This window comes from Asparagus officinalis, chromosome 7 (genome assembly GCF_001876935.1).
Source record: "Asparagus officinalis chromosome 7, Aspof.V1, whole genome shotgun sequence".
Taxonomy (NCBI): domain Eukaryota; kingdom Viridiplantae; phylum Streptophyta; class Magnoliopsida; order Asparagales; family Asparagaceae; genus Asparagus; species Asparagus officinalis.
The window spans coordinates 137172639-137186751 of NC_033800.1; the positions used below are offsets into that span (position 1 = coordinate 137172639).

Consider the following 14113-nt stretch of genomic DNA (forward strand, 5'->3'; position numbering starts at 1 on the left):
AAAATACATAAACATAAACTTCATGATTATAAAAATTATCCCACTTTATTTTATTAAAATATCTCGTTTCACAAAATTATTCCTACTGATTCGACTAAGATATCCTACTAGCGAAAAATTATTACACGTCAACAATTATCTCACTTTGCATGAAAACGTCTCAATTAACTAACACCAATTTAGAGATTTTAGGGTCTAGGATCTAAAAATTATATCATTTTAACAATTATCCCACGCTTTTTCTCATGCAAAAAATACTCTAAGGAGGTGTTAGTCAATTGGAACATTTTCATGCAAAATGGGATACTTGTTAAAATAGAATAATTTTTTGCTAGTGGGATATTTTAGTGGGATAAATAGAAACAATTTTATGAAGCCAGATATTTTAATAAAATAACGTGAGATAAATTTTTATAATCATGAAATATATATTAATACATTTTAAAGATATAAATACTATTTATGTATTTTAAACTTACTATTGTTGATTTATAATTGCTTACAAGAATGTTCTTTACTATTAAATAGCTTTTGGTTAGACTATAAGATATTGATAATTATTATTATAATGATGGTGATAACTATAATAGAAAAAAAGTAAAGAAAAAATAAATATAAAAAATAAAAAATAAAAAATAACAAAAATATGAGTTCTAGTTTTTTACCACCTAGTTTCAAATTAAAACTTAGAATAATTTGAGAGACTAGAACTCTCATTTTTGTATAGAAAAATAAAAAAAGTAGGATAATTTTGTACCATTATTTCAATTCTAGTTTTATTAGAGTTCTACTTGACTAACACTATAAAATTTTATTCTAGTTTTAGTTCAATGTGACTAACATCTTAAAAATTTATCACATATATTATCCTAGTTCTAATTTTAAGTTCTAGGTGACTAACCCCCTAATAGACCCCACACCCCGGACATTTTTTATTTTTTATTTTTTATTTTAATGCCCGCCATCAAAACAGACCATCACCTACGCGTGTGGTCACGGTCCAAAACGGTTCAAAGGTCTCCCACGCCTCCCCTCTCTTGCTACCGAATAAATCCCTTTCTAATTCCTTCCACGATTTTCCCTCCTCCTCTCTCGATCCCTTCGTCCCTCGTCAAAAAGAAAACCCTAGAAATTCGAACCTCGATCCAAACTCAAAAATTCTCGCCTCTCATCTCCAATCACCGCAGATTTAGGGCTCAAAGCTGGCGATGCCGCCGATCGTTTCTTCGTCGAAGGCATTGGCGAGGTTGTTATCAGGCGGAAACTTTCTGCGTCGATCTTCGAGGAGGTTGGGGAGGTTTGAGAGATTTGATCAAGATCGGAGCTTTGGTAGTATTGGGAGGGTTGGGTGTTCGAAAATTGATTCTCTGGTTGATGGGGGTAAGGAGGGTGGGACTTCGTTTGGGAGTCTGCATTGGAAATCGCAGAGTAGATGCTTTCTGGGGGTTGGGGATGGGGAAGAAGGGGATGTTTTGTCGAAGAATTACGAGGAGAAGCGCGTTATGGGGTATGATTTAGATAGTTGTGAATAGTTTTTGTGGGATGAAGACTTTTTTTTGTCAATTTTGCTTGCTTGATGCCTGTGCATTTGTTATACGAATGTGTAGCTAGTCTTACCGTTAAAGGCAGTACTTAACCCTGATGCTCAACTCTAACTATAACTTCGGAGTTTTGTGTAGTATCAGGGACCTTTATAACATGGTATCAGAGAAACCCAGGTCCGAATCCCACTCACGATGCCTTTAAAGCGGATTTAATAAAACACGACTGTGTGAGTATATCTTTTGGCCCATGAAAGGTTGTTTAACTTGTGGAGGCTAGTTAGAATATAAAATTATAATCCTGAATCTCACCATAACAACTTTTTGGTGTGATAGAAGGGGCCTTTAACGGAGGGCGGCTTTATATTGATAACAATTTTGAATTTTCCATTAGATTTATAGTCAATATTGTTATCCTCTTGAAATCAAGCATCATGAGGTATAAGTTGTCATTGGGCTATCAATGAAAATAAATTTGGAGAGATGTGTGCATCTCTGATGTTCTTAATCTATGCTGAAGTAATATGATAATTAACTTATTTAGATTGATGAGTGTTTATATTGTTATTATTCTGCTAAACAATCGTGTGACCATATTGCCTTGTCGGGTTGTTGAAAGTAGTTGTTTCTTGTCATTATATTTTTCTCTGGTCTTTCATATTTTATGACAATGGATAGTTTTTGATTATTATTATTATTATTATTACTACTATCATGCTTATGGTTACTGTGACGATTAGGTACTCTCCAGAGCAATTGTTTGCGGTGGTTGCAGCTGTTGATTTATATGAGGATTTTGTTCCATGGTGTCAAAGATCCAAAATTCTAAGGCGGAATAGTGATGGATCATTTGATGCCGAACTTGAAATTGGCTTCAAGTTTTTGGTGGAAAGCTATGTCTCCCATGTTGAAATGAAGAAACCAAATTACATAAAGGTGCACTTTGCTCTTTAGATATCAACAGTTGTAGGACTCAAGGTTATGCTCCAAGCATGAAATTTATAACAGGCTTCTTATTTTTTTCATGAAATTTTCCAGTCATATGCTACATTTTACTAAGAAACAAAGTTTGTTGCAAGAAATATTGGCCTTGGGAAATGTTTGAAAAGTCATAAAGTCATATTATTATTAAAGCATAGGCCATTTCGTTAGCTGCTGATATAGTAACTGGGAAAATTGGGCATGCTACTTGATATGAGAAGCAAAAGCATGGAACAACTACAAAACAAATTACATTAGACTGGAAAATGGGGCAAAAACATGAGGATCTTGTTTGGAACCATTAGGGGTCAGGTGCAAAATTAACTTTGTAGTGTAAGCATAAAGTTTCAAGTTTATAGTTATTAATCAAATGCACCAAATAATCTGGTTATATTAACTTATTATTTATGAGATATTCCTTTGAAACTGGGTTATAAAAGAACAAAGATGGGTCAAACTGAAGAACTCTAAGCTTTTGTTTGGCTATTAAAAAAAAAGCTTAGTATGACATTGCAGCTTAAAGCTTTGACTTAGATCATCAATTAGCAATGGTGGAAGATATTAAGTGAGGGCCAGCTATGAGCAGGTGTAGCTCATAATATAAAAGAACTGGTTACTGAAGTTTTTTCATCAATTGATAAAAGAGGAAGTCTCATGCTTTAAGGCCATTCGATTGTCATGATACTCTCTCTAGATCAGTTATAGTTTAGACTTATGGATAAGTAGAAAGGACACAGACTCATGTATAGGTGAGCAAAAAACATGTTTTGATGAAGATGATATTAATGGAGCAGAGTGTTGAGGGGAGGGAATTTGAAAGAATTTATTAGGTTTTTAACCTAACAACCAAACATGACATGTTGTCTTTAGAAAACACCTAGTAGTGGTTACTCTTGCTTAAATTATTTGGAATTAACTTATCTTATATGGATGTGGAAGCAACAATTTGATGTTTTTTACTTTTCCATGCTAGATAGATTTCTGTGTAGAACTAGAAAGTTTGAACATGTGCGCGCCTGTGCGGCTGTGCCACACATGCCAAGTCAAAAGGCTCGACAAGTTGATCAGTGTTAGTGCTTATGGTAGAGTTCCTGTTTGAGGGAATGTGACAATTTATATGCCTCTAATAATCAATATCATAGATATTTAATTGTCTCTTTTTTGAGTGTATGTCTTAATTGCTTGATAGAAATTTAATTTTTATGGTCTCTTAATATTAATCAAAATTTTAATCACTAAGCTTAAGGCTCTGGGTCAAATTAACATGGCTAATTTGTCATGCTCTTGATGGTCTTACATGATGCACTTTGGCTGACATGACATGCTCTTTTGCAGACAACTGCCCATGAGAGTGGCCTTTTTGACCATCTGATTAACATTTGGGAATTTAATCCTGGTCCTGTTCCAGGATCTTGTGACCTCCATTTCTTGGTGGATTTCAAGTTTCAGTCACCATTATATCGTCAGGTATATTTTGCTTTCATTGTTGCCTTTTATTTTCAACTCAGTTCATTAGGTTTGAGGAATGATCATCTTTTTTGTTACGATCACTTTTCCATGTTTGGCTGAATCTAGTAAAGTGAAAATAACATCTTATTACAACCATTTTGTTTTGTGTTCCGTGCTTTTGTTGTAAATGTGTGGGGTGGGCTTTTTTTTTGCTTGAGAAATTGACTTTGATGCTTTAATCGCTGCTTCTTCTGTACTAAACAAAAGACAATTTTTTTAGTCAAGTTCCTTTCCCACTGTTATTTGACACAATGCTTAACTTTTTTGTTCCAAAAGTGAGGAACTAGCATTGATACGGGTGCGGGTACGGGACACAACAGATTTGTAAGGTAGAATTTGGGACTCAGGCTGTTTTTGAAGTAAATACCCAAACAATCCTTTAAGTTGGAGTTTCGAACTGGATATGGGTGGAAACGAACCCATCTCATCTCCACAAGTCTCAGGAAGTGGATATGAAGCGTAGGATACACGTCCAAGAAGAATCTGACCGACTCTGACGAGTGTTTTATTAAAACATGTTCATATAATAGAGTGCATGTGTGGATAAAAACATGGATATACTCAAGGAGTGTCCAAGGTGTATCCTGTATGTGTTGAAATATGATATGTGTCAGAGATGGTATCGTTTCATGATAGAAGTATCCAGGTAATATAGGTGAGGGGAGAAGAACGTAGAAGAAATTGCTTTCCCTCTTGTTTGACTGCTGCATAAAGTGAGCATTAGAAGAAAAACTAGATAAAACTTGGTTATAATTTTTTCCATGTAAAGTCACTATGAGAGAGGTCCAAGCTGGTGAACATCGAGGGATTGTAACTTTGCTTTGTATCCTATTTTTCTACAGAAATATACATTTATATTTTAGGGTCAATTGTAGCTAGACCCTCTGTAGTATCGTCGAATTGCAGGTTGATCCCCTGAGGGACGTTTTTGACTCTTTTGCCCTCAGAGAAAAATAACTATTTTTTGATAAATAGCCCTCCTCACGGCAAAAGAGTCAGAAATTTTTCACTGGGTGTGTTTGGTTAGGAGTTGGAACAAATGGTAGGGTGTGTTTGGTTAGAGTGTGTTGCAATAATAAATGTATTTGTATCCACAAGTAGTTGCAACTCAAGTTGTTGCTTTCACATGCAGTTGCAACTCAAATGTTGTTGCAACACTCTAAAATTTGAGCGCGAATACAACACCCTCATTTTTAGCATATATGGGTGTTGCAACAATATTTTCGTGTTGCAACTACATCCAACCAAACACTCATAAATGTAGTTGGAAGAACATAGTGTTCTGACTACATCAATCCAAACACACAAATGATGTGGCAACTACATTTGTAGTTCCAACACCCTCTAACCAAACACACCCGAAATTGTATTACAACTCATGGCGTTGCGATACTCTTAAATTTGAGTGTTGTTCCAACACCTCTATTTTTGGCTTATTTTGTTGTTGCAACGACCTTTTGGTGTTGCAACAACATTTAACCAAACAAGACTTTTGAATTTAAGATGTGGTTGGAACAACAAGGTGTTTCAACTACACCTAACCAAACACAACCTTAGGGGATTTTACCCACAATTGGGCAAATAGTACAGAGGTCTATTAGCAACAATAGAACTATAGGGGGTCTATCCACCCCTTGGCAATAGTATATGCACCTGGGTAATAGTATATGGGCCTGCTGCAATTAACCCTACATTTTATAATTGCCATCTATCAGGAGTACTGTCTTAGGTTTGTTCAGACCTTCTTGTATTATCATGATGTTACTTCTTGAGGTTTTTCCTTCTTATTTTTACTTTGGAGAAAATATTTCGTTTTTGTCTGTGTTTAACTTGAGATGACTTGTCATATTTCAGGTGGCTTCCATGTTCTTCAAAGAGGTAGTGTCTCGTCTAGTTAGTTCATTCAATGACCGTTGCCACAGAATCTATGGTCCTGGCGTCCAAGTTCTTGAGAATGCTTATGGACAAGGTAGATAGATGACATTGTCGTGATTATTATTTTGGGATATTGGAAAATGGAGGATGCCATGTCCCATTATTTTTTTATTTCTCCGGTGTCATAAATATATAACAAGAGGGAATTTGTGCATTCATAGGCGACTAATATTTGCAATTGGCATTCTTTCTGTGATAAGCGGATAGTGTACTTATCAACGCACATAGCTAACTCATATTTCGTGTAAACAATCTTTTATTTGTACTCCGAATTCCTTTTATTACTTAATGATAATACCAGTTAAAAGTTATAAAGTGCCGAGTTACAATTTTATCGCATGATAATATTGGAAAACACCAGGTGTTATGTTGGTTAATGGAGATGATGATTGTTTATACTGCCAGGATTGCTATTGTAGATCCTGAGAGCTTTCATATCCCTTCAGCCTTGTTGCTGTTCCATTTGAGTGATGAGACTTATGAGTATTGGGCCTAATGGCTTTAGCTGAGATTTTGAGCAGGTAGTTTCTTCGGATGGATTGTTACTGGTTTGATGCAAGCAGATTTTGCTTGTACAAGTGCTTTTTTGTTGCTTCCCTGTGTTTAAAACTGATGCGTAAATTTTAGAATGCTTACAATCTGAAAGCCAACCCAGATGACTCTCCAAATTCTTATCCACTTGTCATTGAAGACTAAAACAATGGATAACCTACATTGTTTTAAGTTTATATAGGATTTAAAGAGTATCCCACCAGTGCATCGTCTCTAAAGTTGTTAACCACAAATGGTGCATTATGATGTATCCTCAATTAGTCATTCTCCTCCCTCAATTACCAAAATCCTCCCTTGATACAGGTGTATCTTCTCTTCGGAACTTAGTGATCCTCATGGGAGCTTGAGGATAGATGATTCTCATGTCTTCTCTTCGGAACTTAGTGATCCTCATGGGAGCTTGAGGATAGATGATTCTCATGATAGCATGAGAATAGAGGTGTAAAACAGCACAGTGGAACGCAGGTTGAAGCGTGGAACGAGATGGCGAATCGAAGAATCAAAGTATCCAGTTTTCAGCCCGTGAGTCGACTCATAACAGTCATGAGTCGACTCATCGGGTTGAGTCGACTCATGCCTGTCATGAGTCGACTCATCGCTGGTTTTTGTGATTTGTCCAGTTTCGGACGAGTCGACTCATCTCAATCATGAGTCGACTCATCGAATGTTTCCTAGTTCGTTTGGGTTTCTGTTTGCACGAATTCCTGTTGGGGTTTGGTCTGATTATTTACCAGATTGTCATCCACGTTTGTACACCTATATAAATGGTTGTTTAGGGTTTCTAAACATCATCTTAGATCAGAGAGAAATTCTAATCATTGTATTAGGGCTTAGAGAGGATTGAGAGGTTGTTCTCGATTCTAGCGAGATTGTGAGAGAGATTTGTAATAATTGATTCTTCATAATCTAGAGAATGTATTTTCTTTCGTCACCACTGAATTGTTATTGTGTTTCTATCATCCTCTTCTCAACCCACCTTTGATAATTCCGCGATCAAAGGTGCTCTTACGGCGACTCGTATCAAGTTGGTATCAGAGCAATCAGATCATGTGGAGGGGGCATCCTGTGTATGGTCCTGACTCGATCGCAATACAAGAAGCTATGCGAGATCCTTATTTCATTGGAAGGAGTCCAGGTTTTAAGGAAGAAGAAGATGGCTGAAGGAGACAATTCAGCGAGGATTGATGCATTGGAGAAGCAGATCGAGACGATAGGGTCGACTCTCACATAACTCGTCAGTCTTATCCATGGAGGTGACAAACAAGGTGAATCTTCTTCAAAATCTAAGAAGAAAATTATGGAGTCCGATGGGGAGAGAGTGGATTCAGATCCCGATGAGGAGGAGGAGACCGTTAAGGCTGCGTTGCATCAAGAGGGTAAGAATTCTTACCAGAACCTAAAGATTGGCTTCAAGGTGGAGATTCATGTTTATGATGGGAGTGTTGACGTCGAGAGGCTTGGTGACTGGATCGAGCGGATGGAGAGTATTTTACTCTTTATGGCTATTCGTCAAAAGAGAAGATTGTGTTTGCGACTTTGAAGCTTTCAGGGCACGCGTTGACGTGGTGAAAATCCTACTGCAAGTAGGAGAAGAAGGTGGTGTCGTGGAACAAGTTCAAGGAGCTACTAAAGAAGCAGTTCTATCCAGTAGGGTTCCTTGAGGAGCGTTGGTACAAGTGGTACGACTTGCACCAAAGGGTCAATCAAACCGTTCAAGAATACACCACGGAGTTCCAGCAGCAGGCGATGATCCTCAACATTACGACAGAGGAATATTCTGTGTTTATGAAGTATATGGCGGGATTGAGCGATTACATCCGGAAGGAAATGAAGTTATTCACGGTGGAATCGATTGCAGAGGCGAGCGTGAAAGCTATTACCATCGAAGGCAAGCAAAAGAAGAGCAACGAAGCAAAGAGACATGCAAAGCAAGTTGGAGGCGATTCTAGTGGTTCTCAATCTAAGGAGGAGAGGAAGAAGGGTGATACGGGAAAAGCAGAATTGGTTTGTAGTCACTGCGAAAAGACAGGACATGAAGCTGATCGATGCTGGGAGAAGTATCCTCATCTGAAGCCAAGAGGGTTGAAGAGGAAGGAGGAGAAAAAAACATATGTGATAGCACAGGGTCCGAAGGAAGTTCCTGGGATGACAGAGTCCAACAGCAGTCTCAACCTTATGGTGGGGAAACAGGCCACAAAAGAGGACGAAGACCCGAGAGAGCAACTCTTTGTGCTTAAGTTGCAAGTGAAGACCAGTTTGGTTGATGCCATAGTTGATCTAGGCAGCGAAAAGAATTTGATATCCGAGGCCTTGGTCCAGAAACTGGGTCTGAAGACGGTTAAGCATCTGAAGCCCTATCTATTGGGATGGATTCAGAAGGAGGAGAGACTAAGTGTAGTTAATCAATGCACTATCAGATTTGCGCTCCATGAGTCGTATATTGACGAGGTCACGTGCGATGTAGTTCCATTGGATGTTTGTCAGATTATACTGGGCAATCCGTACTTATGGGATAGATATTAGGGGTGCATTCGGTTCGGATACGGTTCGGATATGACCCTTACCATAACCATAACCACTTTTTAAAAACGGATACGGATACGGTTCGGATATTCATCGGTAAGAAAAAACATTACCATATCCGTATTAAACGAAAACGGATATGGTTCGGATATTAGAGGTTCGGATACGGTTCTGATACGGATACTAATCGGATATTTGGGAAATATATATGAATATAATTTGATAAAAAATACATATGATTTTAATAACTCGCAAAGTAAGACAAGTTACCTCAAGACTTTGTTGCTATTCGGTTCGGAGGCGGATCTCGACGCGGAGGAGAAGCAGGAGGCGAAGTTCGACGCGGAGGAGGAGGGGAATCTTGACGTGCAGGAGGAACGGGAGGCGGAGCTTGACGCTGAGCTCGGAGGCGAATCTCGGGAGGCGGAGCTCGACGTGGAGGAGGCGGCGGAGCGAGGTAGATCTCGACGCGGCGGAGGAGGCGAAGCTCGACGCGGAGGAGGAGCGGGAGGCAGATCTCGACGCGGAGGAGGAGGCGGAGCCCGACGCGGAGGATCGGAGGCGGAGATCGGGTTTATCGGAGGATCGGGTTGAGATTTTGAGCAGAGGGGCTTAGCTGCTTAGGGTTTGGGAATTAGGGAGGTTTTTTGAGTTTTAATTGGGTCGGGTTGTGGATTTTGAGTTTGACCCAACCCAATATGTGTTATAATTTATAAACCAGTGTTATATATATAGCCTATTTCAAATATCCGGATATCCGGACCGTATCCGCAATTTCGACCCGATAACCGTATCCGAAACCGTATCCGGATAAAAAATCTAAACCGTAACCGTTTCCGAAACCATATCCGCCCGGTTTCAATTTTTCCTTATCATATCCGCTTTCCAAACGGTTACGGTTACGGTCGGTCCGGATAAATCTGGACCAGTTTGCACTCATAATAGATATACGATCTACGAGAGGCGGGCTTAGAAGTACACATTCACTAAAGATGGTGAAAAGTTCATATTTCGTTCGGTGTCTCTTCCTAGGGAGACAAGCTTGGGGACGGCGGCGCGAGCGAAGAGATTAGTGAATGCAAGCAAGAAGTTTGTCTCGCTGTGCATTAGTCTTCGAGAAAAGCCATCGAAAGAGGATTGCGTGTTGGAGCGGAAGACAGCTACGACAAGGCAAGGAGCGAAGGAGTCGTTTCCAGTTGTACGTCGATATCAGGTTCCTAGCAAGGCCAGACAGTGCAGAAAAGATGGAGGAGATCGAGAGTTTCCTCAGCAAAAGTTCTAACTTGAACGAGACTTCAAGTTCTGAAAAAGGGGACCCATGATACGTGTGTATCTTCTCTTCGGAACTTAGTGATCCTCATGTGAGCTTGAGGATAGATGATTCTCATGATAGCATGAGAATAGAGGTGTAAAACAGCACAGTGGAACGCAGGTTGAAGCGTGGAACTAGATGGCGAATCGAAGAATCAAAGTATCCAGTTTTCAGCTCGTGAGTCGACTCATAACAGTCATGAGTCGACTCATCAGGTTGAGTCGACTCATGCCTGTCATGAGTCGACTCATCGCTGTTTTTTGTGATTTGTCTAGTTTCGGACGAGTCGACTTATCTCAGTCATGAGTCGACTCATCGAAGGTTTCCTGGTTCGTTTGAGTTTCTGTTTGCACAAATTCCTGTTGGGGTTTGGTCTGATTATTTACCAGATTGTCATCCACGTTTGTACACCTATATAAAGGGTTGTTTAGGGTTTCTAAACATCATCTTAGATCAGAGAGAACCTATATAAAGGGTTGTTTAGGGTTTCTAAACATCATCTTAGATCAGAGAGAAATTCTAATCATTGTATTAGGGTTTAGAGTTAGGGTTTCTAAACATCATCTTAGATCAGAGAGAAATTCTAATCATTGTATTAGGGTTTAGAGAGGATAGAGAGATTGTTCTCGATTCTAACGAGCTTGTGAGAGAGAGATTTGTAATAATTGATTCTTCATAATCTAGAGAAGGTATTTTCCTTCGTCATCACTGAATTATTCTTGTGTTTCTGTCATCCTCTTCTCAACCCACCTTTGATAATTCCGCGATCAAAGGTGCTCGCACGACGACTCGTATCATCCCTCATGTTGGGGTCATAAGTAGGTTGGCGAGGTACATCCATTTCTGAAATAAAGGTGACTAATTGGTCTGAGTCGACATTGCACCTATATCAGGAATTGACGTAATTTGTTTTCTTCTTATGGCCATCTTGTGGAGGACGTGTATCGGCAATGTAGTGGGTACAAAGCATCAAGGCAATACGGTGGCTCGCTGGCGAGCACGGAAAGTGTAGTGGGTACAAAGCATCAAGGCAATACGGTGGCTCGCTGGCGAGCACGGAAAGTTTAAGAGTGTTTTGAGTGTCGCTGTGTACGAGGTGTGGCTTGAAGACCCACTGTTATTTTTGCAGTGTTTGTTTTCCTCAATAGGAGCTACAGTGGGGCTGTTTAGTTCTGTACTTGTTCATGGAAAAAAATTGACGTAAACAATAAGGACAAATTTTCAAAACCAACCTGTTTAGAAATTTAATTGCAAAAACCGACTTATTTCCAATTTATTGACCAAATTCGACCCAGTTTTAGCCAGTTGGCTGAAACTGAGTCGAATTTGGCAAAAAAAAATTATAAAACTTCATGGGACTTCAAGTCCCGTGAAGTTTAAGCGCGCCATAACGAAGTTGATTAGTGATCCAAAACTTCACGGGACTTAAAGACCCGTGCTTCAAGTCCCGTGAAGCTTAAGACACAATAACGCACCTCACGGTATAAGACATGATAACGCAAGAAAAAGCCAATGATAGTAGAAGGACACTAAACAGTTGACAAGAAATATGGCCTCCAACAGGTTTATCAGGGCAAAAAGGGGAGCCTGTGGGGTATTTGATTTCGGTCGCTTGGATGAGTAGAGGACGAGGCTCGAGGAGCTGGTACTTTATACAGGAAGGGGATAGGTTTTGATTTGAGGGCTGTAGTCGCGGATCGATGAGCTGGACGTCTTGTGGCCGTTGGCTCTCATTGGGATAGGGCTAAGAAATTAATTAATTAAAAAAACCCCTAAATCACGACGCCGTCTCCGCCAACGCGATCTCTCTTCTTTGCTGCCTTCTCCCCGTCGATTCTTCTTCTTCTTCTTCGCCGTCTCCACCCTCCAACTCCAATCCAGCCTCCCGTCTCTTCTTCTTCTTCACCGCTTCGAAGCTCCACCGCTGTCAAGGCCCTATCACCATATTAGAAGCTTAAAAAAATTTTGGGGCCCCCAATTTCAGGGGACCCTGTGCGGTCGAATAGCTCGCACGCCCTCAGAACCGGCCCTGCTTGGATCTTCTCTCCATTGTTTCTTTGTGGCTTTCGTCACTGCAAGTTTTATGTTATATTACTTGCACAACAAAATATTTAACCACTCGTAAATCAAACATAGTATATATAAGGATAATTTTTCAAAACCAACCTGTTTAAAAATTTAAATGCAAAAACCAATCTATTTCCAATTTATTTACCAAATTCGACCCGGTTTCAGCCAGTTGGTTGAAACTTGGTCGAATGGCGAAAAATGTTAAGTTTCGTGAAGTTTTAGCGCGCCATAACGAAGTTGATTAGTGGCCCAAAACTTCACGGGACATGAAGTCTCGTGAAGTTTTGTGGCTTTGCCAACTTGACAGGACTTGAAAAACGTAACAAAACTTCATGAGACTTGAAGTCTCGTGAAGTTTTGTGGCTTCGCCAACTTCACGGGACTTCAACTCCTGTGAAGCTTAAGGCACAATAACACACCTCACGGTATAAAACATAATAAGGCAAGAAAAAGCCAATGATAGTAGAAGCACACTAAACATTTGATAGGAAATTTGGAAGGGGAGTTTATGGAAAGAATGACAAAAGGGGTGGGTGGGGTTAGGCACCAGAGAAGACATCATGAGGAAGTTCAAGGAGGAACTATGGGCTCCATCCTTGAGTGGTAGTGCGTGAGATTTGCATAGGATCCTCAACAAGCTTCTCGATCCTGTGACCTTGTTCGTGGTCCACGATGGAGACCAGATTCTCCTTTGCCACAACCTTCATTGTTGGTTGTTTCCCAACAAAGTTGTACCTACCCTGTGATTTGATAAGCAGAGTTCCTGGTCATCGATTTATTAGTTTATTGGTTGATGGAAGCGAAGAAAGAAGAGAAGGAATAGGAATAAGAATGAAAGGAGGAGGAATCTTACGACATTGGTTCCATGAGAGGTCTGCTCAACAGACTCGAAGAGGAAGCTTGGAGCATCGCTGTCATCCATGAGAGGTCATGCTCTTTGGAAATTCTGCCTTAATCTTCACAGGACTTCACGGGACTTCAAGTCTCGTGAAGTTTTGGGCCACTAATCAACTTCGTTATGGCGCGCTTAAACTTCACGGGACTTAAAGTCCTGTAAAATTTTGTAACTTTTTTCGCCAAATTTGACCCAGTTTCAGCAAGTTAAATTTAACCCAGTTTTTAGCCAACTTGCTGAAACTGGGTCGAATTTGGTAAATAAATTCTAAACAGGTCATTTTTGGCAATTAAGTTTCTAAATAGGTTGGTTTTGAAAATTTGTCCAAACAATAAGAATTGGTGGACTGGATAGCAATTTCAATGATATGAGGGAGCAAGTGCAAACTCTTCACAAATATTATTAAAGCTCAGAAATTGTCCTTTTTCTTACCTCTCTAATTTGGTTCGGACAAATTTTCAAAAGAGATCCATATAGACTTTTATTTTCAAAAAACGACATCATTCAAATAAAATTATAAAAACTGACCTGGTTTCAACCTCAGTGCTGAAACCAGGTCGGTTTTTTAAAATATTTTTTTCGAAACTTCACGGGTGAACTCCCGTGAAGTTTCGGAAATTTTTTTTTCAAAAACCGACCCGGTTTCAGCGCTGAGGTTGACCAGGTCGGTTTTTGTAATTTTATTTGAATGAGGTCTTTTTTTGGGATTAAGTTCACAAATGGGTCTCTTTTGAAAATTTGTCCAATTTCGATCTCATTCTCTCCGAACCCACTGAACGAAAATGAAGCGCCCCC

General features: G+C 39.6%; 1 protein-coding gene across 1 annotated transcript; it reads left to right on the forward strand.

The window, feature by feature from the left end:
• On the forward strand, positions 994–6277 carry LOC109850387 (coenzyme Q-binding protein COQ10 homolog, mitochondrial-like). The gene is made up of 4 exons (XM_020420412.1): positions 994–1507; positions 2282–2477; positions 3858–3989; positions 5886–6277. The coding sequence occupies exons 1-4, from the start codon at positions 1209–1211 to the stop codon at positions 6006–6008; spliced, it is 750 nt and encodes a 249-aa protein (XP_020276001.1). The 5' UTR covers positions 994–1208; the 3' UTR covers positions 6009–6277.

What these genes read in the sequence shown, in the direction of transcription:
- LOC109850387 (XM_020420412.1), top strand. Translation starts at nt 1,209, where the DNA reads ATGCCGCCGATCGTTTCTTCGTCGAAGGCATTGGCGAGGTTGTTATCA. An exon ending in GAGGAGAAGCGCGTTATGGG is followed by an intron (nt 1,508 to 2,281) that starts GTATGATTTAGA and finishes TGTGACGATTAG; the next exon opens with GTACTCTCCAGAGCAATTGT. An exon ending in AGAAACCAAATTACATAAAG is followed by an intron (nt 2,478 to 3,857) that starts GTGCACTTTGCT and finishes GCTCTTTTGCAG; the next exon opens with ACAACTGCCCATGAGAGTGG.